This window comes from Neopelma chrysocephalum, unplaced genomic scaffold, assembly GCF_003984885.1.
Source record: "Neopelma chrysocephalum unplaced genomic scaffold, ASM398488v2 Primary Assembly neopelma1_23, whole genome shotgun sequence".
Classification (NCBI taxonomy): Eukaryota; Metazoa; Chordata; class Aves; order Passeriformes; family Pipridae; genus Neopelma; species Neopelma chrysocephalum.
In genome coordinates this window covers 22700043-22724459 of record NW_020897691.1, presented here as the reverse complement: position 1 = coordinate 22724459, position 24417 = coordinate 22700043, and the positions used below count along the sequence as shown (strand labels likewise).

The window sequence follows — 24417 nt, the reverse complement described above, 5'->3', positions numbered from 1 at the left end:
CAATAATGATCAGCCAGCATGCTAATACATTCCAGAGTTATCCAGAATGTGACATGGTTACGCAAGGTATCTAGGTGATCCAAATGGATGTAGCCATACTCAAAGTTTTAAAAACAGATAGGTTTTTTTTTAGTCACAGGACTTGAGCTACAAAGGATACTGTCTCTTGCTAATTAACTGAAATCTATGAAGCGATGATCCTGAAAGAGTGCAAAGGAGGGCTACAAAGATGGTGAAGGGCCTTGAGGGGAAGGCGTATAAAGAGCAGCTGAGGGCATTTGGTCTGTTCAGCCTGGAGTAGACTGAGGGGAGACCTCATCACAGTTACAACTTCCTCATGAGGGGAAGAGGAGGGGCAGGCACTGATCTCTTCTCTGTGCTGACCAGTGACAGGACCCCGAGGGAATGGCATGATACTGTTTCAGGCAGGTTTAAGTTGGATATTAGGAAAGGGTTCTTCACCCAGAGGGTGAAGTGGTTGGGCACTGAAATAGGCTCCTCAGAGAAGTTGGTCACAGCACCAAGCCTGACAGAGTTCAAGAAGTATTTGGATGATGCTCTAAGGCACATGATGTGATTCTTGGGGCTGTCCTGTACAGGGCCAGGAGTTAGGATTCGACGATCCTTATGGGTCCCTTCCAACTCAGGATATTCTATGATTCTAATAACATATTCCTAGTCACAGGAAAAACTACAAGTAACTGGTTCTTTCCTATAATCATGAAATCCAGTTGGAAGGTACCTCTGGAGATCATCCAGTCCAACCCCCCTGCCAAGGCAGGGTCGCCTAGAGCAGGTGACACAGAACACGTCCAGGTGGGTTTTGAATGTCTCCAGAGAGGGAGACTCCACGACCTTCCTGGGCAGTCTGCTCCAGTGCTCTGCCACCCTCAGTGTAAGAAAGTTCTTCCCCATGTTGAGGTGCAACTTTGTGCGTTTTTAGTTTATGGCCATTACTCCCTACTTCTTTAACATGGAACCAAATTCTTAAATTATACAGGAAGAGCGTATAATCATACTCGTCCTTAAAAGAAATATTAGCATTTAATACAAAAATACTCAAGAGAAGAAGACAATCAAGAGGGCACCTCCAATAATGGCAAAAAGTCTCAAACGTTTCTTGTACATCTCTATCATAATCAAATAAAGGACTTCTTAAGCACTACGTTCATCGACTTAATTTTGAAAAGGATCTGAAATAGAAGTGACTAATGGTATGTTTCCTGTAGAGTATTGTTAAAAAGCACAGAATACTATTTCAAATAGGAAATACTAAATTATATCATATACAAAAACACTTCTAAAAGTGATTATTATGAAATTTCCCCACATTTTTATGCAATTTTCAGGCACTACTTTCACTTGTGTACTGGTTACTTTGGTTGGATCAGAACAAGTACAACTCGCAGATGTTCACAATTTAACCCAGATTTTCCATAATCTTCAGTAATGCTGCTTTTCCTGAGCTAAACCTCTGGTTAAACACTTTGGTTATCCTGGTTACTCAGTTGGCCTGTAAGTATTCACAGGCTGTTCTTCACCAACATCTATCATTAACATATCTAATGGAACATGAGGCTTGTCATAGCCAGAAAACTTGAAACAGCTGCTTGGAATGACTTTTTGCTGTGTTTCTGTGGGAGAAACCTCTGTACCTGAAGAGTTACTGCATATATCCATTTGGCTACTGTCAGAAATGAAATAACTCTCTTTTACTTTGTAATTCTGTCCATCAGCATCAAAAGATACCTCCTCTGTGCTTTCCTGCAGAGACTCCTCTTCTGCTTTGGCTGGTGCCTCTGGGGTAGAAACAGAAGATTCTCCTTCGCCGGAATTCTTAGGACTAACAGTTTCTTCTTCTGGCTCTATCTCCAGCAATGTTACTTCACCATTCACTGGCAATGCTGACTGGCCTGACGTGAAGTTTATTACAGATATATACTTTCCCTCTGATTTTGGCCTTATAAGTAAGGTGTCTTTATTTAGGTTTCTCATCACATTGACCTTAAATGAAAAAAAAAATCCCTTTCAGTTCAGAGGTTAAAAAAAGATACAAGTTGATAATATAATTTAAGGTCATTATAACCAATCCCAAAACAAATTTGCAAAATTAGAATCGGGCACAGTCATTAGCCTATATCCATGTTTTCCAACTGTTTCATTGAAACTTTTATGCAATTTTTCAAAAATGCTTTCTCTGTGCAAACACATTTGCAAGGACCAAATCCATTTCATGTCACCCACTGTATTTTAAATCAGTTGAAGTTTTCAATGTAAAGGAAAATAGCAAAAGAAGAAAAGACATAATACTCTTCAACTCGCTAGGAAAAGCTTTCATACTCCATAGTTAATGAGTGCAACTTACAATGCCTGTAACAATGTCTGACAACTGTCTCAACTGGGAGGGGAGCGAACTTTAGAAAGAGACTTAAAATGGCACAAGAACCTTTATGTATACCTGATGTCAAGCCCCTCAAGATTTGAATCAAACTTTAGTTGTTAATCAGTAGTTGTAGCTGGACAGGTATGATTAAGCAATTGCACGGTGAATATTGTATGCTTAGCTAATCTTTTGTTTTAAGGAAAAGGGAAGACAATACCGAGATGAATGGGCTGTCTGGATGAGAGCCACCAGGAGTGAAGTCAGCAGAGCTGAGCAGTAACTGGGGGAAAGGTAATTCTGGCAGTAGAGACTGTGACCACCAACTCACTGACTCAAAACGGACCCCAGACTCAAACGGAGGGAAGAACTGCACATGCAGAGTAATCAGCATGAGAAGGGAGAGAGATAACTAGCAAACAGGGGGTGAAGTACTAATTTATAAAAAGTATAAACCAATGACTGCTGATGCCTTTTTTTGTTAAAACCTATAAATACTGTAAATTTTTGATGATCGGTGAGCCAGCCTTTTGTGGGTTACTACCTAGCTCATTACTTTGCATAAATTAGAATAAAAAACTGAAATACCTCACCTCAGTGCATTAATTGGTGCTGCACACCAGGTAATGAGCCTGTGTTCAGGACAACATACCCAGTAATCGTATCTATGACAAAGTTTTCCTAGTTATTTCGCGGTGTCACTAAGCACTCCCTCAAATGCTGCAACAAACTTTAATCTTTCACTTTGAAGTCCCTCCACAGGGTGATCATATGAATTCCTTCAATGGCCAGGCTCCAGCTTGTTTTAAGCAATTATGATACGCCTTCAGGTTGTTTAGACCATCCTATTTTTTTTTTTAATGAGTTCTCAAGAATACAAACATATGAAAAACAAAGTAGGGTAAATTTTCAGCTGTTTGATGGTGTTCCCTAAAGATAACAGAATGCCTAGGGAGAAAGAGTTAATTAATAGTGCCCTTTTCCAAATTTTGTAATTCCCTATATAGATGTGTCACAGACTATCAAGTATTATAGATATGCACATTTATTAATAAAATACACAATCACTGTTTTTTAGATACTTTGTAAAAAATAATCTCATTGAAATTTCAGATTGAGGCAAATTAGGAAGAAAGGGATGTAGGTAGGAAGAGGAATGGGGAAGAAAAATAATGTTAAGAAAAGTTACCAACAGGCATAAAGAATCTCCCAGTCTGTATTAGTCTAAGAACTGAGAGGGCCATCAAAACCAAATGATCAAATCTAACTGTGCTATTCAAGAGTCTTCCCTGATCAAAAGGTTGTGAGACTTAAGCTTCACATTCATACCTTCACAGTGTGCTAACTTCATTAGAACTTGCCTTTACCTCTCACTTCAGCTCTGTTATCCTTTCCCTCAGTAGCCCTGATATCTGTTCATGCTACTGTGGTTTAGGCTGGATTGATGAAACCACTGCAATTTAGAAAAAACAAGCAAACAAACAACCACCACCAGAAACCAAACAAACACTCCCTGGAGAGCAGTTATTTGTAATCTAAGTGAGTTTTACAAACAGCTGTGTGAGCACCACCAAGGTGAGACAACCCCTCCGGAATCAAGGGCTGCCACTGAAAAACTTGTAAAAAGTGCCTTAAGGTGGCTCCTGACACACTACAACCTAGCTGCCATTCAGCCATCAGTATATCTGGATCTTTATTTTCTGTTATGTGGAGACAGTCAGAATACTATATAAAGAATATTCAGAGTAATTTTCATGAGAATTCATGGAAACCACTAATTCATAAGATGCAGATGCTTAAAAGTTAGTTGCAAAAACCAGAATCCAATCAATAATGGGTAGATACTGAAAATGCTAAGAACAGCTGGTAGGATAATTGTACTTTTTTTAAAACCTCTTTATACAGATATTTGAAAAAATATTGGATATTCATGCTTACAACACTGACCTTGAAGGGACCAGCATTTATATTTTTTCAGGCGGGGGGGTAGTAAAAATCTAGCAAAAATCACAGCAAGTGACAAGAGAAGATAATTCTCTGTGTAAGATGGAATACTTGAGGAATGTGAATTAAAACAAAATATTACAGGAACTATTGCTAAAATCTTCCTTTACAACTTTCCATGTTAAATCAATGAGTACTTGTTTCTGTCCCTTTAGGATTTTCACACGGCTCTAAAAATCACAGTCCTAAAATATGTTAAGGGATCGCCTTGTACTCTTACACAGGTCCTGCATTTCACAGTGAATATACTTAGAGACTTTGAGAATAAAATACCTATTCCCTGTACAACTACATCCAAGACTTCTCAAAAAGGAAACCCATTTTTCTCTTGGCAAGTTCCTGACCAACACAAGATGGTGCAAAGGCACTCCCATTCCTATCCCTGAAAGAAGGAAGCGATCAGAAAAAACTCCTGGGGATTTCCCAGTACCAAAGGTTTTCTAAGAGTCACTGAGTCATGACTACAAGACAACTTAGAAATTCATACAGTTGTTTCTAGCTTCAAAGATAAGAATCACATCTCATTACACTAACTGAAATGCCATTCAAAGTATCTCAAGCAACAAGCATAATTAAGATATGGTTGCTATTGGAAGAAAAGTATTTGCCATAGGTAAGTTAATGTTTTTTCTTTTTTTCACGTTATCTAATACTGGCAGACTGACAGCCAGTGAGCTTAAGATGGATGTCAGCAGTATTTCCTGGCATATGCAGGTGCTCACACAGCTTCCTGTCTCCAATGAGAGCACCTGAGCTTTCAGGACTTTCACTGTCTCAAGAGATGAGGGAGATATACTGCTGAAAGCCTGGCTCAAGAATACAGATAAATAACATCTCCCAAGCAAACCATAACAGTTAGTGTAATTAACAGATTCTTTCTTAACTTTCTTTTCTAAGGACTTGTCCATGTATGAATTCCCAGTAATTTTCAGGTGCACGTTTTCTGGAGGAGAGTTTGAAAAGTCCCTTTCAAATCTTATTAGGACAGTGACAAAAATCTGCATGGTCTTTGCATGATTTCACAACACATTAATGATGTGTAAATTTACAAATAGAAGACTATGTTACTGCCCTATAGATGCTCATAGGAAAAAAAAACATTTTCGCAAAAGATAACGAAGCAGCTTCTCTCTTGTAAGATGACAATTACTTGAGGCAAGTATAAGTCAAAATTTACAGGAACAATTACAGTTTCTCCAGATGAAAAATATATGTTGTATAACTAAAAAAACCAGAGCTGCAAAGAAAATTCTCAAATGTTTCCTGAATATCTGTAAGCATTCTACAAAGAGAGAATACAGCCTTGTCACTCCTGTCAGAATCAGAGAAAGCATCAGCAGATAGCAGAAAAGTTGACTTAAGTATGAGTCTGAAGTGAAAGTTGAGTCCTTCTCTTATGGAATGGATGTTTTCTATCCACTAAAATATCTGCCATCATTTTAAAGATAAAAGGTACTGAAGAAAAAGATAGTAAAGTTAAAGCAGAGACAGATGCCCACAGCGTATCAGCAAATTAATACCAGGTTCCTTTTAAAGTGGATAAGCCCTTATCACAAATCTTTGAACAAAAATCTAGTACAGGAATAACCACATTCAGGACCAATTGCAATGACTGAAGACGGTGGGTGGAAAGAGACAGCCTCCTGTAACACTTTTTGTGACATAAAAGAAAGTTTTAACTACAGCTGGGCTGCTGAAACACGAGATTCCTGTGATCCAGCCAGAAGACTAATGCGATGAAGGCTGTCCCATTTCACTATATGCATATTCCTGGTAGGGTCCCACTATTTATAATGATGTTTAAAACATTTAAACAAACATGTTCTCTAATGAAGACAACCATTCAATGCCCATACTGAATGACAGTTGCACTGGGAGTAGGACCAATACATGACTGACGTGCAATTCCTGGGAGTCACAAAAAGGATAGAAAAGACAATATAAAAGCTCTTGAGATCTAATTGGCAATGGATTTTTTTTTTCTTTTCTCTGGGTATATGAGACTCACAAAGGCAACTGCTTGATGGTTATTCTTTTTTTTTTTTCTTCTGTTGGAGAATTCCAACTTGCTAAAAATCATTTGAATGATGTTTTAGCATCTACTTAAAGCTGTCAGGAAGCAGATCGCTGGAAGGCAATAGTCCTAAGTTAGGAAATCTTGTCTAGCCTTTTAACAGATGGAAAAACTCCCCAAATATTTTATTTTCAGATAAGCTCAGGTAAAGCACAATGGTCATAACCTGTACAGAAACAAATGCCTAGTACATACTCAAATGTCGGTGACAGGCTCTCAGCTCCAAGAAGTCTATAATGTCATATAATTAAACTTATCATTCATATTAATTAAATACATTATTTACTCACCACTTTAAATTACTAACCATAAAAGTAATTATTCATGAGTTTCTAACTGTTCGTTTTACATTCCCACATTATTCGTATCACCTGTATTGAAACTATCCTCATGAGTTCTGCAATTTATTTTTGTCACTAGAGACTTCAATGGAAATGGAGTCACAGAATATCCTGATTTGGAAGGGACCCACAAGGATCAGAGTCCAACTCCTGACTCCACTGAGAGCAATCTGGAAGTTAAACCATACATCTAAGAGAATGGTCCAAATGTTTCTTGAACAATGATGGGCTTCGGGTAGTGACCATTCCCCTGGGAGACCTGTCTCAGTGCCTGACCACCCAGGTAACAATATCTATAAATAGTTATAGGTCTCCCTCAGCTCCTTAGCGATAAAGCACGATGTAGAACGTGAACTACACTGTGGTACACTGGAACCTGGGAATCGCAAGATAACATACAGCCCAGTAAAATGAGCATATGGGCACACAAATGAGTTTCTACAAAGTGAGCTCAAACGTGAACTTGGGAGCACACATCAGAAAGCTCACAGGCATCAAGGAGCACACATTCTACTTGTGCATTTTTCCCGATCCTTTAGATGTGATATCGCAGTGGTACTGGGAAGCCAAAATAACTATGGATCCATTGAGCACGTCGTTCTGACTGAGCCATCTTTTGCCATAATGAACCTCACAAAAAATTAGTGATCTGTGCACGTACATAACTGTATGTATTCAGACAATTACATACTGATGTGAAGATGACAAAAAGTCTGCAGTGTCTCTACAGGCCTGTGTGTTTTGATATTGGGGCCTAGCTGCAGATTCCATTGTAGAGGTTTCTCTCATCTGATTTTTTGAAGTCTGCAGTGTGAACAGCTATGACCAAACCAAACTAGTCTCATGGCTCCATCACAGTCCATGGAAAGAAAAAGGAATTTTAGAGTGCATTTTGTCTGACCAGAAGTGAATATTATTTTAGAACAAGACGAATCATCTTGTGCTGCACAGGTTGATGGACTAGATTACTGCTTTATTACAAAGGGACTTTGCTGTGGCTTGGATACCTCCATTTAGTCAGAGTAATCTCCTCCTAATGTTCTATTCCAAAGAAAGCAGGGTCCAGGGGGATCTTAGGCATTGAGCCAGCCCTGCACTATGGAGGGGTCATTTTAAAGGGTTTTGAAATTGAAGAACATGGAATCAAAGATCATGGGCTACTCGCTCTATAAGCTCCACTCTCGCCTGATGTGAAACCAAGGAGTGCTTCTGCTCTTTAAAGAACATCCACTCTGTTTCCTAAGGACAGCTACAAGGAGCTTTTAACATAGAGCAGCTGCTGACCTCTCTTGCCTGTGACTGCTCAGTGAGAGAAAAGACCTCCCCTAGTCGTTCTTCCCTCTTCCTACAGCTCTATTACTCCCTCCCTGCTCTGCATAACTCTAAGAACATTGTAGCAGTTAGCAGTATTGCAATATTACCATTAAATGAAAAGAATCTCACAGCTGTCCAGTGACAGGAAAAAAGGAAATGAGCACAAACTGAAACACATGGAATTTTATTTGAATGTAAGAAAAACTGTGAGGATGGTTAAACAGGTTGCTCAGGTTGCCCAGGGCAGCTGTGGAGCCTCCTTCCTTGCAGGTATTCAAAAGTCATCTGGATATGATCCTGGGTAACCTGCTCTTGCTGAGCCTGCTTGAGCAAAAGGGTTGGACTAGACAATCTCAAAAGTCTCTTCTAATCTCAGTGATTTTGTGGTTCTGTGTCTCTGCTACTAGGATGAACACAAACCTGCCTAGGTACACACACACTCAGTTTTTAAGAACTAAATTCTCAAACTAGACCAACTACTGCTACTTCAGTTAAAAACAGACTGAAATCTATCTCTAAAAAAAATAAAAGGCATCTGGTTGCAGATGCTATCAGAATGTTAGACTGGCATAAATTCTAAACATCTATTACACCATGGTAAAAAAAAACCAAATTCCCAAACAAACAAAGAAAGAGATAGGCATAAAGATGTGGTAGTTATACAAGTTAAACAGTTGGATATTAAAAACCTGATGCAGATAAGAAGTCTGAACTTACCAAAGACTTGGGCAGCTTTATGTTCTTTTTCTTTAGTCTCTTGCAGCCACAATATACCATCAGGATTACGCTCAGGCTCCCAATAACACACACAATGATGACACATAGTACACCTAAGAAGTTAAAGCAAAATCTACTAGGAAGTTTGGAAAAACAAGCCCCTGCTGTATCATTTAGAATAACTTCAGAAATTGTAGTAGCTCAGAATGCTTAGCTGTAATGTGTGAATGTGTCAATTTACTACCTTTTCTTACTCAAGAAAACTTCACTGATTAAACTTTTACTGAGTAAATAAAAACTAGCATGACAGAAGATTTTCAATTTAGATAAATATAATCACATTTTTATAGAAATAAAGGAATTCTATAACTAATTTTTTGTTCCTTAAGATATGACAGATGGGGATTAAGAGATCTGTACATTTTCCCTGTGACAGCATATTAACTAATTACACATAGTTTATGTACAATAAAAGTAAAATGCAAAATCTTCCAAAACATAGAATTCTTAACTTTTACCAGTAAGATTCCACTAGTCTGACTCTCCTTAATGTCCTCCCCCCTCACTCATACTGCACCTCTTGTGTGTACAAAAAAAGCACATCTGTTTCTATCAATTTTATCTCTTTTCTCTACTGAAATTTCAGGCCATAATAAAGTAACATTAAAAACTTTGTAAGAGGTTATCAGAGATACAAAGTTGGGTCACTAGCTGCCTTTTGTTCTTTTAAGAGACAAATTTCATGACCACAAGTTTATAGTTGTTTCAAACTCAAAAGTCTGCATACAGTGATGAGACTGAGCAAAAAGTGAGTTGTTAGAAGAGACAAATCTGCCCCCGACATAACTCAGAGAATGATTCATTTGTTATTTGTTTATTACACCAATGATCAGGTGCAATGGAAACAGGTTTTGTGACACCAATGAAGCAGAAGAAGCAACCAAAAAATGTCAGGGTTACTTGAAAATTGTACGTGATCTTTAAAGGTCTTTAGAACTGTCAAAGTGCATTTGGAAAAGAATGATCATACTTTCCCTGTTTTTCTATTCTCCCATAGGCATCCCATGGCTATATCAGAGCTCAAATACTTGCTAGATCAGATCTCTGGTCAGACTTAGTATTTTCTTACTATAGTTTTAAAATCCTCTTACTCAATTTCTGCTTGACAGGAATAAGAATACAGCTTTCCTCTGATGGGGTGCCAATCATCAGTTCCTCAAAAATTCCCTTTGCTGAAACACAGTAAGTAGAACCTTCATCAGGAACTGCGATATTGAGGCTACACTTATCCATTGTACAGTTGTCTGCATAGAACTCTTCAATCTGCAAAAAAACAGAAGACACATGATTTGACTCAACAGAACAATGTTACAGCACCTTCCAACACTTCCAAAAACATTAAAACACTATTAGATGTGTTTCCTATATAACCTATATCCCTTGCAAAAGCTGTGTGAACTTCAGCTATCAGCTTACTGGCTACCTTAAGATGTTATATTTGATCAGAACATGCTATTTTCCATCTAAAATTTGTGCTGTTCATAGTCTAGATTCACATTCCTAATTCGCTTATAAAACTTGAACCAGGATGCATATGAAAAAGGTAACTGTAAGTAAACATACCTACCATAATTTTTCTCAAGTTCACCCTCCATGATTGCTAAATAAACTGTTATCAATACCTTGAAAGGTAATTTTCTTAAATGAAAGGTCTCTCTAGACAAGTGAAAGGGGTCTAAGTAAAGTTACCAGTATTTTAGCATGTATGTAGAAACAATAGTGTGGAATCAAGTAACTCTATCTTGTGTACAGCTAATGCAATAATCTAATTTTTTTTAAAAACCATTCATTTGGACAACTAAAATCCAGACCTTCCAGTCACATATCTCACAGTAATGCACTCAACATTTTAGGATTTCAACTTTTTTCTTGGTATCTGTTTGCTCCATTTGTCATAGGAGTAAATCTCTTGTTTAGGCATTTAAGATAAACAAGTGTTTTCAACTTGAGGTTTTATTTTCGGAACTTACCTCATTTTTACTTTTCTGAAAAGTCACCAGGTACTCGAGCTTTAAATAAATGTCTTCAATACAAGAATGAGGGAATAAAAGATGGTAAATATCAACCACGATTTTATCACCATGCCTTGAGAGATTCAGTTTTGGTGGTCCTATTTTTCCTGCAAGACATTGCACCATAGCACCATTAGGACAAAGCTTTTAACATAAAGTATGTTATTTATAGTTAGCTTTCCAAACTTCATCAGAGATTTGAGAAGAATTACGTGTTTATTTCATTGCTGTTAAACTGCATAGCTGTGCTCAGACCTGTCTGTTGCTTAGAAGTAATGAAGGCATTTGGATACATTAATGAATTGGCTTCTAAAATGAAACAGATTGTCCATGAAGAATTCCACTGTTAAGCAATTCAACTCTCCTACACATATAAGGCCATAAAAATTCAGCTGACAATAGAAAAGACTAACAGCAATTTGACATACACATGAACAAGAACCAAACATGATACTGCTGACTAGATCTCACCATAAATCACCTCAGCTAAAAACAATATTGTACTGAAACAAAGACTACACAAAAAGCCAAACACATCTCACCTTGAGCAACAGTACTTTGGAAACCTGATTTCCCATCGCAATGGCCTCTGTGAATTTTTGGTGTCTAATGATCTGACCGAACATGAGTTTCTTGTTCATTGGGAAAAGGATTTTTTCACTTTTCTCCATACGCAGCTACCAAGTTTCTGCAAACTGTCAAACCCAGCATTATTACCATGACTTCTGTCCCTTAGTCAAACACTAGAAACCAGCCCCTATTTCAAGTCATAGGACTTCTGGGTGGGGAAGGAATCATAGCAGAAAACAAAGAGGGACTCCACTCCTTCAGCTCCAGCATTGCAGAAATCAAGCTCTATCTAAGGCATAGCACTAGCCAGAGAGAATTTCGTGGGCCACGTTCTGCCTGAAAGGTGTATGTTGAGAATGGAGCAAGTATGAGAGGAATTCTCTTGGTCTTTCCTCACTCTGTTGCATTTCCTTTGCACTGTCCATGCAATGCCAGGGCCTGCCACATGGTACTGCAATGGCCTGGATTCTAGACACAAAATTTACTTTTACAGTATTGATGTAAAGACTGATTTCTCCCAAAGCAGCCCAAAGGATTTACATGAAGAATCGGTAACTTAGTTATCCAGCTACAGTTATTCTATCTATAGTTATTCTACAGTTATTCTATCTACAGTTATTCTATCTATCTATAGTTATTCTATCCCATTGCTTCTAGATAGTACCTAGTACCAAAGTTGTCAGTACATGGCATTATAGTGTCAAGCAAGGCATAACTACTTCAGTCATGCCTAAAGGTCCATAGTGTACGGTGACAGTTTCCTGCCCTAAATTGGTGTCTGGGACAGCAGGGAAGAATATGGAAAGGATTCACAGAGTGCATCACCAGCATCACCTTCTTGCCTTTAGATGTTTTGAAATAAATATTCAGATACCACAGCATCAAGGCTAACAAGTACTATGGAATCCTACTAAACAATCATCAAGCTTCGTTTCATCCCGGCTTTAAGATATTTCCAAAAGAGACATAATAATACAACAAAAAAGGATAATTATTAACTTTCTAAATTTTGGGAAAAAATTCTAAGGTTTAGGTTATGATGCAACTTACCATGCCTTTGCAAAATAAATTCGTTTGTCTCAACATATTCAGACTGTTGTGACCCAATAATAGCTTTAAGTCGAAGCCAGTGAGACGAATAAGGCTCACATATTTCCCCTGAGAGATCACAAAAATGAGCTGAAGTGTTCACACAAGTTGAGATGTTCTTATAGTCACCAAAACTGCAAAAGAGATCAAGTAATAGTTAATACAATTTCAATTGCACAATACTGTACAATATAGTTCCTATAACAAAAAACTGTGAGCGTGGCCAGGTACTGGCAGATTGCCCAAGCAGGTTGTGCAGTCTCCTCCCCTGGGGACATTCAAAAGCTGACTGGACATGGTCTTGGATGACCTGCTTGGGCAAAGGGGTTGGAACAGATGACTTCAAGAGGTCCCTGCCAACCTCAACCATCCTGTTACAACACAGACACAAAACTGACTGAAATGTAATGACTGACTACTTTTATGTGCTTCCAGAGAATATAAGGTACAGGAAATGACAAAATAGTAAGAACTTACTTGTAAGGCTTGATTTGCACAATAAAATGAGGAGTTTCAGACACAGGAGGATACTGCCAATGCAAAAGAGTTTTGAAATTTTCAGATCTTACTACAATCTCTGTTGGTGAAGGCACTAGAAGAAAGAGAACAATTGCACTTTGATAAACAGACCTATTCAAGTACAAGAACAGTCAAATGCACTCCTAAATTATTTGGAAAAGGCAACATAATAGGCATTAAATCACAAATACTTCCCCCTCGATGAACTACTTTGTCACCAGTACAAACACATATGAGCCGTGTAAGCTGATTTATTATTCTCTCTCCTACGGAGACAGCTTTCATCCTGTTTGCAACCCAGAACGTCAAATAACCCATGCCCATTGAAAGCAAGTCCATTAGATAGCCCATATCAGGTTCATAAGCAGTGATGATTACACCCCTATGTTGGTATTTTACAGATGTATCAGCAAGACAGATAGTATGAATTTACTCAAGTTAGAGGAGATTAGCCCAGCTCCTGAAGGTTTCTCTTTCTGTTCAGAAACTCAGTTGGAGCGAGTGGAGGGTGAGGTGGGAGATACCAAAGCTGGACTATCAAGGCCAAAAGACAACAGGCCTGCTGGGAAAAGCCTGGATTTAACATGAATTTCTAATAATGACTTCTACCACTCCAGCAGTATTTTCAGTAACATGTCATGAGAAAAATAAATTACAAACGTTTGTAAGGAATTTGAACCCTGAAGCTATAATGCAGTTCCATACACAAGAAAGCATTCAAAGTACACTTAGTAAACAGCATCTGAGGTAATGTAGTAAAACAGCACAAAAATAAAAAGCAGCATTGACAGTTTTCCTTGTGCAGTAAGTATCTCTTCTAAACACAAACAGTGACACAGGGATATCAAAGGAGCAGCTGCAGGGGAAGGAAAATTACAGGATCCTGTAACTATTGAAGGCTGTCACATGACAGGAAGAGAAAAGAAATGAAGGTCACTCAACCAATTTTAACTGTTGCTTCTCAGCTTCTCAATGCCTAGTTTGGCATCTTTAGTAATCTCAATATAGCTTTTATGAAATGTTGACAGGTAACTCATATTTGATCTGCTCTAGGCTGCTGCTTGTTCACAAAGCAAGTGCTGCAACTTCACTCTGTGATATTTTGAGGGAAAGTAAACAATTTTCACATCTTGAGAGCAAGACCACAAATATAACACATTACTGAAAGTAATACACAGAGGCTGAGATATGCTATCAACCACCAAGGTTTGATACATGTAACACAGATACTCTGTAAATGGTTCTGTGGTTTATGCTTTAGTACGTACAAAAGTGGTATTTCAGCTATTGGAAAAAAAGAAACACAATCATCAAATTCACAACCACATGAAGAAAAAGGTGACAAGTTGACAGAAGAGGTGTCAAGCACACAAATGTTACTTCAGATATGCAGTTTTAAGGTACTGCAGTGTAGTTAGCCTTACTAAATTTAACTTTTGTGTACTACTATACAAATAAAACTGCTTAACAAAAGGGGTTGACCCCAGAGCACTGAAGGTGGTAGCAGATGTTACAGTAGGACCCCTCCATCATCTGCCAAAGGTTTGGGAAGGTCACTGCTGACTGGACACTAGCCACTATTTCAATTTACAAGAAGGGCATGAGGAAAGACCCAGGAAACTACAGACAACAATCAGGAACAGTCAACAGGGGTTCACAAAGTGAAAGTATGTTTAACTGATTTATTATCCTTCTACAATAAAGTCATCTGCCTAGTGGATGAAGGGAAAGCAGTAGATGTACTTTTTCCAGACTTTAGTAAGGCTTTTGATGGTGTCCCTCACCACGTCCTGAACAAGTTGTGGCACATGCAGGTTCACAGTGCACTGAGTGAAGAACTGGCCGAAGGGCAGAGCTCCAAGGCCTGCAGTGAATGGAGCTGTATCTGGCTCGTGACCAGCAGTGTTCCTTGGGGCTCAATCCTAGGGCCTGTTCTGTTCACTATTTTTACCAATGATATGGATGCAGGAGTTGAATGCACCTTTGGCAAATTTGCCAGTGATACTGTAATGGGAGGTGTCGTTGACCTTCGCAAGGTATGTGAGGCCTTGCAGAGGGATCTAAACAAATGCTCTTTATTGTCCAGTTCACAGCCTCTTTACTCAGACTGGCTGACTTCTAATGGTTTCTCTTCCAGCCAGTCCAGAGATTGAGCCTTGGGACACCCCAGCCTCATTTCATTCAGGCATCAAGAGTCTAGACCACAGAGGACATTGTGGATTTTCAAAGTTCTAATGTCTAATCTTTCTAGTGCTATTTCTGCCTATTGCCAATTAAAATGCATAATACTTTACATGAACACTGTTTTACTTAACCCATGATGAAGAATTCTTTTTTTTTTAAACATTACACCATGTTCTATGTTGTTCAGCAGGCAAAACTGGAAGATGATGACATCAGCTAGTGCCACAAAGGTCACTTTTAAACACAAAACTCCTTTTAATTTATAATAAAGATAAATGCAGCAACACTCAAGGTGCAAACTCCAACAGTGAGAAAGTAAGTGTGGAAAAAGTGAGAAGAAAACTGATCAGCAATTCATGTTGTGATGCATTATACAGAACACTCAACAAGTTCTAATTTGCCTCCAGTTCAAATGAAGTGATTTCCATCCCCACTTCACCTTGCCTTGTAAGACAGCAATACTGGTTGATGAGAAGCCAACAGATGTGGCAGCAAGAACAACTTTTTCACAGAAATTGAGATGTGTATGTGCATTGTAAAACAATATAAAAGAACTCCAGACAGCAACTCTACATCCAGAGAATAAAGGAATAAAAGGCGAGTCAGTTACAAGCAAACTAAAAGAAATTTTAGTTTTTAAGCAAACTAAAAGGAATTAAAATGTGCTTGGATTTTGAGGATAAAGAACTGGAATGCTGGAAAGCAAAGGTAGAAGTAAGAGAGGGGTAAAAGCAAAGACAAGCATGGTCACAGGGTGACCTAGAAGTTGAACATTTAACAGAAAACAGACGTGGGAATGCAACTGCACAGTTTATCTTAGCAAACTCACACCTGCATCAATTTGTAACTTGGACAGAAATGTTTTTATTTGCCCATATATAAACAATCCAGATTACTGCTGCCATATGCCATGGCAAAGACCCTGCAGGTGTGACTACTGTGGGATGTCTGTATACCAATAATTAAACATCTTCTCAATATGCAATTATCTTAACTAATGTATTTAAGATTAAGTACACATTCACATCTTTAGCAAACTTGCACAGCAGACATTAAGGAAATAGATGTGGGAGGAAATAAAATGCCAAACTCCACCGGAAGACATTTTTTACTGCAAGTATCTGCGGCTGCTTGATTTCACGTTGCTAAGAAATAAGGGGGATGTTGGGTTGGGTTTTTGTTCAAAGTAACAGAAACAAGTGTAGCTCGCGGTATCTTCTAAGACTAAGACACTAGTTAGAACTAATCCACTACTTGCACACAATAAATGATGCAGTTCTGCTTCAGAAGCATCCATCGCAAAGTCAGAAAATGCTTGCTTTTATCTACAAGTGTAACTTGTGAAGAACAAGTCTAACTTGTCTTCTTTAATACATTCACTTCCCCAAGTCAAGAACACCACACTGCACATCTCTCACAAATCTCAGCTGGGTCAGACATATGCAGACCATACAGACATAAAGAAAGACTTCTATAGTAGTTTGAAACCTGACTATCTTTTTCACTTCTGAATAATACTACCTATGGAAAGTACTTATGAAATACAAGTTTGAAGCAGCTATATATCCAATAAAATCTATTCTTAAAGCATATGCAGAAGGACTTAATGTTTTTAATATATGTAGATGTTCTAGCTGTTCATTGAGCTTCAGCAATTCATTGCCCAACAGCAAAAATTAGTTCAATGAACTTGACAATTCAGAGGCATAAAAATGAGAAAGTCTTTCAGCTTATGTTTATACCTTGTGCAACTCCAAAGTTCCTTCTCTCATTCTGGCAGAGGCCACGAGGCATTACTGTATACTCAGAGGCTTTCATCACCACTGTTCACAAAAGTGGAATTTAACTGGAAGTGCAATAATGCACATAACAGAATAGGGCCTGATGAATCCAAATGCAGACTTTACTGTACGGCTATCTGAGACAACAGTGACCCTAAGAGCCAGAGAGCTGATTTACGTTGTATGTGCCTTTTAAACATCATTTAGACACTGAAATACAGATAAAAAGCACAAATTCAAAGCTTAAAAAGACTGTGAAAAAAACCTAAGTAAAAACATAATTTGAAAGCTCGCTCCTTGTTTTAGATTTCCATTAAAAACAAACAAATCCTTATAATCTGCAAGTGAGATATCATACGAAACCAGTTTTAAGCCACTTCAATAGGCCAAGAGGGACAACAGCTTGAACTTTGCTGTGGATTCATGCCAAGTGGGTAACTCATCATTTAAAGACAGCCAGCTTTAACGCTAACAGATCAGTCCCTTTTGGGCCCCTGACTGGGAAAACAGTGTGCGTCCCTTGTGCCAGGCCTGCGCTCTACCTGAGCTCACACATCCACTTTAACTCCACTCAGAAAGGGTAGTAGTTTCAATGACTTCACAAACATAAAAAAGTCCTTCTCCTTAGCTTTCACCTCCACTGAAAATGAAGACAAGGGAAAAAAGATCAGAGAAATTTGTACTACCCAGAATGCTTCTGCAGGACTCTGCAGCCATACACAGTGAAGAAAAAAAAATGGAAAAAAAAGGTGACAAAAAGGCAGCCAATACTCTGAAAAGTGGATTCAGAAGGCAGCAAGTCAATGCTAAGGATGAAAAATAGCACATAAAAAGAATTTAGTCTGACTCTGAAGGCTGCATTTCCTTTGGTTTTTTTGGTGCCCAATATGGGACTTGAAGGGTTTGAGATAGTGACATATTTGATTGGGATGTACTAGATTGAATTTATAGCTGTTAGTGCTGTTTAGCTAGTAATGAGCGGGCCCCTGTGCTTGCCATGGGGCTTGCTTTCCTGACAGTATAGCAGAGTCTAGTGCTCGTTGCTGTGATCCCGTGCTGGAGCAGGTTTGCTGGCAGGACCTGTGACCCCACCAGAGACACATGCTGGAGCAGTTTGTGAAGAACCGCAGCCCGTGGGAAGGACCCACACTGGAGAAGTTCAAAGAGGACTGTCGGTGGAAGACCACGCTGGAGCAGGGGAAGCAAAGATTCCCTTGCAGACCATGGTGAAGACTGTGGTGAAGCAGGCTGTCCCATGAAGCCCATGGAGGACCATGATGTGGATTACACTAATGGTGGGCTCTAGCAGGAACCCCTTTTTGCAGTCAGGCTCTGGACAAGGGGAGGAGTTCATTGCAATGTTAAACCCAATAACCTGGCACAAAAGGACCAGGGGTGAAGATTGTAATGAATGTCCCTTTAAATTGTTGTAAGCCAAGATTTGTGTTACAGGAATTACTATAACAGGAACCACCAGAAACAATGGAGAAGCCTTAAAAGAAACAGTTGCAATGCAGCAGTGCCCTGACCTGGCTTTGGTGCTCACTAATTCTAAGTAACACATCACCCCTCCTGACCCAAGAGAACATCACAACAGAGCCCAAAAGTCATGGAGTAAATGAGTTCAACAGACGTTTTATGGACATTTTGCAGGGGTGGTCCATAGGCTAAGGGAACGATACCTGTGCATTATATCAAAGAATGGGAAGGGTGCTGGTGGTTAATGAAGCTATACTAATAGTGTGGGACCTGGGCATGAGGTAAATGGTATGGTAAATTGTGCTGGTTTTAGCTGGGGTATAGTTAAAATTCTTCACAGTGGTGGCATGAGGCTGTGTTTTGGATTTGTGCTGGACACAGTAATGATAATATAGTGATGTTTTTGTTATTGCTCAGCAGTGCTCACAAAGAGCCAAGGCCTTTTCTGCTTCTCATACTGCCACACTGGCAAGAAAGTTGGGGGTCCATGGGAGGTTGGGAGGAGACACAGCCGGGACAGCTGACCCCAACTGACCAAAGGGATATTCCATACCATATGACATCATGCTCAGTATATAAAGTAGGGGGAAGAAGGAGGAAGTGGGAGGGACATGTTTGGAGTGATAGTGTTTGTCTTCCCAAGTAAACATAACATGTGATTGAGCCCTGCTCTCCCTGAGATGGCTGAACACCTGCCTGCCCATGGGAAGCAGTGAATTAATTCCTTGTTCTGAACAGCTTTTGCTTTCTCTAATAAACTGACTTCATCTCAATCCATGAGTTTTCTCACTTTCACCCTTCTGATTCTCTCTCCATTCCCTCTGGTGGGGGAGTGAGCAAGCAGCTGTTTGGGGCTTGGTGGCTGGCTGGGCTTAATACCATGACAAATAGTCCACTAATCATTTAGATCCTCATTTCAGTCTGTTCTGAATCAAACAAAATTGGCCTGTACTAAAGCAGAGCACAGCCATCTGGGGGCTAGAAGAGAGCTAGGAACACTGCCCAGAACCATAGGACAGAATCTGAGCAGGAAGGGGTCAGACCTCAGCACAGGCTACAGGAGCACAAAGCACCTGCCATGGCAAGAAGTGGAAAATGGCTGTCAGAGAAGGGGCTGTGCCCTCTGCCATGTTCTCCTTCGACGCAGCACACCTGGGTTAGCATGCACCCACCCCTTCTATATGCACTTCTGGCAGGCCAGGCACTAAACAGCCCATTCCTGGTCCTGTCAGACTGCTGGAAGGGAGACTGCCTGTCAGCTGGCTTTGGTGGGGAGCTTGGCACACACCAAGCAGCAAAGTGCTGAAGAAATTTTGTGCCTTGCCCAGCCTTCTCCTAAGTGGCAGAAGCCACACAGTGTATGTGGAAATGCTTGCAATGTGCTCGCCTTCACTCGCTTTCATTTATCCCTCCAAAAGAAACATGGGACATACATTACTCTTGTAATGACACTCCTGTACCTTGATGGTACTTACTTGACAAAGTTACTACAAACAAGCTTAAATTAATGCATGTAACAGCAATTCTATGCAGAAGGTTCTACCAGAATTTCTCAAAAGATCTTAAATTCAAAAAATAATTAATTTACAAATGAAGGGAGTACAATGACCGGGGTAAAATTTAAAGCTTTTTTTTTTTTTTTTTAATATTTAGTGAAACGAACATGAATGATTTCATAAGAATCAGGAATAATCACTATACATAGTATTTAGAGCATTTTTACATTTATGACAGGATTTTATTTTCTTAGGGCTCAAAGGTTTGACACTGTTCTGTGGAGCTTTTAAAAGCATTGTTTATGATAAAAATCTCCACAAGATGGTAAGTTGTATGGAGAGGAGAGGCAGACTCAGATCACCATCTTAAAAAACCACAGCACGTTGGACAGAATGGACATTAAAAAAAATGATGTAAGAGTAGAAGCTAAATATTGTTTCATCTATTTTACGACTATTCTTCACTTTTATTATAGATGAGAAGTCATTATAATAGATGATATCTAAACATATAACTTTCTACCATCTAATTTGTTTTTGTTTTCAGCTGGACAGAGAATTACTATGACTGCCAGTAACCTGAACCATAAAAGAACAAATCAAGACCACCATGATTATCACATATAACAGGAAGTCAGCTGCACAAATGAACTACACATGTCCCTGGAAATCTGGCTTTCAATGTGCAAAAAGCACCTGAACTGCTACCACAGCATCAAATCTTCTTCTAATACTGTAATCTTGACCAGAGACCTCCACTTGCAGGATACTAAAATAGAGACTGAGAGTTCCCATCAACAAGTCCCTAGCTCCACTGAGGAGTCACAGGACTATCAATGCAAACACATTAGACGCTCAGCTGTAGGAAATGCAGGAGGTGTTGCAATACCTCCTAGGTTGTCTGGCTTTTCTAAGGAAAATGGTGTCCTACAACAGAATGTGAGGATGACTGGGCATTTCCCCATTACATACTCAGCCTTGAGATAAGTATTACACTACTGGCATATGGAAAGCCCTACTAAGACTTAAAAAAAAATCATATAACTTTTGCCAATGAAATTCTGGATTCCCCAGTTCAAGAGAGACATGGAGTTTCTGGAGTGGGTCCAGCAGAGGGTTCAAAGTTGTTCAAGGGACTGGGGCATCTCTCATATGAGTAAAGCTTGAGGGGACTGGGTCTTTTGAGCCTCAAGAGGAGAGGACTGAGAGGAAATCTCATCCATGTTTACAAGTATCTGAAGGGAGGGTGTCAAGAGGATGGAGCCAGGATCTTCTCAGTGGTGCTCAGCAATAGGACAAAAGGCAATGGGCAGAACCTGATGCACAGGAAGTTCCATATGAACATGAGGAAGAACTTCTTTACTGTGCTAATGACCATGCACTGGAATAGACTGCCCAGAAAGGCTGTGGAGTCTCCTTCATCGGAGATATTCAAGAACCATCTAGACACAATCCTGTGCCACAGTCCTGTGCCACAGTCCTGTGCCACGTGCTCTAGGATGACCATGCTTGAGCAGGGAGGTTGGACCAGATAATCCACTGTGGTCCCTTCCAATCTGACCCATTCTGTGATTCTGTGTGTGAATGCATCATAAACATCCTTCAGACTTCCCCTTGTACTTCAGCTCTTCCACTGTAATCAGCAAATCTGCTTGCATCAATATAATCATGATGTAAGAACATTGTATTAGTCATTACACATATAACCAGCATTTTCATTCAACTAATATACAGCAATAACAATTAGAATTCACTTCATGATGTTTTTATTCACTGAAAACCTACGTTTTTACTTAAATGATGAAGTCTCTGAAGGGCATGGTTATAACTGGCTGAGACCAATCCGAGTGCAAGTCACCAGGAAAATGCTGCTTGTTTTCAAAACCTAACTCAGAAGCATATTCTGCTCCTTTGAGCAGAGGGTCTGCTACACTTATGGGCAGAAAGATGAGATTTTTGCTTCTAGGAAGCTTGCTACCACCTACACCACAGCACTGCCTGTACTCTTACACAGAGATAACTGTTCATGTGTTGTGCTGGATTATAGCAGGTTTTTTTACAAGTGATTTACTGGTATTGTGGTTTTTACCTTGAAAATGCTTAATACAATGTAAAAGTGGCATATTTTACTAGCAATAAAAGCACACCCTTAAAAGAAGTTAAGTCAGATCATGGAAGACAGTATTTAACATACCAAGTTACCCTACCACTCAAATGTGGAAAAGAGGGGAGTTTCCCCTGCAAGATTTACAGGTTAGCAATCAGCCACCAACTCATACAAACTGGATAGTCAAGATGTAAACTATCAAGGGACAAGAAAGCAGGCAGATTACCATTTTTAGTACTCCTAGTCCACATAAGACAAATTTAAGTAGACTTCTATATGGTGTGGCCCATCCCCAAGGGCAAGCAAGTTCAGTCACTTCACCTGGGTATGGCTCTAAACTACAGGACATCTCCATTTGCAGAATCCAAGGAGCCTGGGCACACAGCCAGCATTTCTGTGACCTACTGCTTGTAGCATTTTAGGTAAATGGATCTTGCTTTGTTTGTGAACCTCAGGAGAACACTGCTGCATTTAACTACCGTGTGGGCATGCTTCCTATTATCGAGTCCTTTCATGAAGGGCATGATGTGCAACACCTGTATACAGCTCTCAATACTGCTAAAAATTAAATCCATGTTCTCGTTTGACTTTGGATAGCAATTCCTGGTTTTAATGAGCTGTTCCAGTTTGAATGTAAACTTGAAACCTGACTATTTCTCTCATAATTTACTTGCCGCATCTCTGCACAAACAGCCCTCCGCTGGCCAGCCGCCCCTCCTCCCCGCCAGCATTTGGCCGAAAGGTTCCCCCACACGCGTGGTCCAGGTCACGAGCCCGATGCCTTATCTGCGCTCCCCAGTCCCGTGCTCCCCATTTTCGCACTGAAATTCCCAGCTTCTCTGCCTCTTTGGATATGTGAAGTTATAAAGCACAGCGGAGCACGCCAGTTCGACGCACACCCTGCTCTGGCTTTGCGGAACAAGACGCCCAGACACCCGAAAAAAGGGCTGATGCCAGCACCGCACGGCTGACGGTGCCGCGCTCCCACAGCCGGTGCGGGCGCTACGAGATGGCCTCTCCGGTAAGGCTGCACTGCCGCGGGGAACGGGAGGGCGACGCTCAGCAAAGTGGGGTGCGGCTCCCCCTCGCCGCCGCCCGGCTGCTCGCACTCCCCCGCGCCCGCAGAGGGCGGCGGCAAGACACGGGCCGGCGGCCCCACCGGCAGCGCTCAGTCACGGAGCACTCCGGGACGGGGTGCGGCACCGCCGGTCCCGCCGCCCCTCAGGAGATCCGTGTTGACCAGAGACAGATCGGTCGGCCTGCCCCTTCCGTCCCGTCCCGTCCCATCCCATTCCGTCCCCACCCGCCCGTTACCTGCGGGCGGCTGCTCCCGGCGGGAAGCCGCGCTCCGGTGGGGCGCCAGCAGCGCTGTGAGCGCCAGGAGCAGCGGCGGCACCCGCATGGCGCCCGGCAGCGCCCAGGGGGGACCGAGCGGAGACCGCCCCAGCTCCTCCTGCCCCACCGCGGCCCATTCGCCTCCGCCCCGCCCCGCCACGCTGCGGCGCCTGCGCCCAGCCGGGAAGGGGGGGGATGCCGGGAGTGAAGGGGCGGTGTGGAGGTCACTGCCGGGCGGTGCCTGAGGGGCGCCGCGGGAAGGGGTGGAGGCGGCGGTTGCGGAGCCACGGAGGCGGTGAGGGTTGTGGTTTGGAATTGGTCCCGGGCCGAAGTGATAAACGCGGATGTCGGCCTCTGCGATGCCTGCTCCGACTTTGTTAATGCTATGTTTTAAGTGCTGTGTCATATCTGTCAGCCCCAGCCGCTGGAAAAGCCTCGTCCTCCTCCTCGTCATGTTGGGACTTGCGCTCTCTCCCCATTTTTTAGAAAGACACAAAGTGTTTACCGTGTGGAGTGTTTCAGAAACAGTACTCTGAATTAATACATGTAGAGGAATCCTAATTTATGGTGAGAGGCTTTATGCTATTCTTGCAAATGTGTATGCACTTCAAAAAATTGAAGTGCTGCAAAAGCAGGATGGAGACTTCAACTTTTTCCACCCTCCTGTTTCTATGTCTCCTATCCAGTGTCCCAATGCCAGGTAGTTCTGCACCTTAACTTTTCAGACTCGAGGCCACCCTGGGCCAGATGAGTAGATGAACACAGAAGAAACCTCTTCTGCTGTGCACCACCCCAGCTGTGAGGAGGATGTAGCAACTTTTTAAGCCCCTGTCAGACATTCTGCAAATGACACATTTTCTAGACCTAAAATGGAGGCACCTTGAGGGATCCTTGACACCCGCACATCTCAGGCTTTCAAGGAGACAGAAAGGAGGAAACAGAGCCATTATGCTTA

General features: G+C 40.9%; 1 protein-coding gene across 3 annotated transcripts in view; it reads right to left on the bottom strand.

Moving 5' to 3' along the window:
• Window positions 1–23531, bottom strand: part of IFNGR1 (interferon gamma receptor 1) — a 34131-nt gene extending 10600 nt beyond the window's left edge. The window contains exons 1-7 of one of the 3 annotated variants that reach the window (XM_027690099.1): window positions 23442–23531; window positions 13040–13153; window positions 12523–12708; window positions 10861–11009; window positions 9982–10153; window positions 8831–8943; window positions 1750–2004 (exon numbers count right to left, since the gene is read on the bottom strand). In XM_027690099.1, the coding sequence (XP_027545900.1) occupies window positions 1750–2004; window positions 8831–8943; window positions 9982–10153; window positions 10861–11009; window positions 12523–12708; window positions 13040–13153; window positions 23442–23529 (1077 nt within the window). In that variant the 5' untranslated portion in view covers window positions 23530–23531. Of the gene's footprint in view, window positions 1–814; window positions 2005–8830; window positions 8944–9981; window positions 10154–10860; window positions 11010–12522; window positions 12709–13038; window positions 13154–23441 lie in introns of those variants that run through there. The other 2 variants (XM_027690090.1, XM_027690082.1) reach the window with 2 other exon arrangements.
• Window positions 23532–24417: the final 886 nt, after the last annotated feature.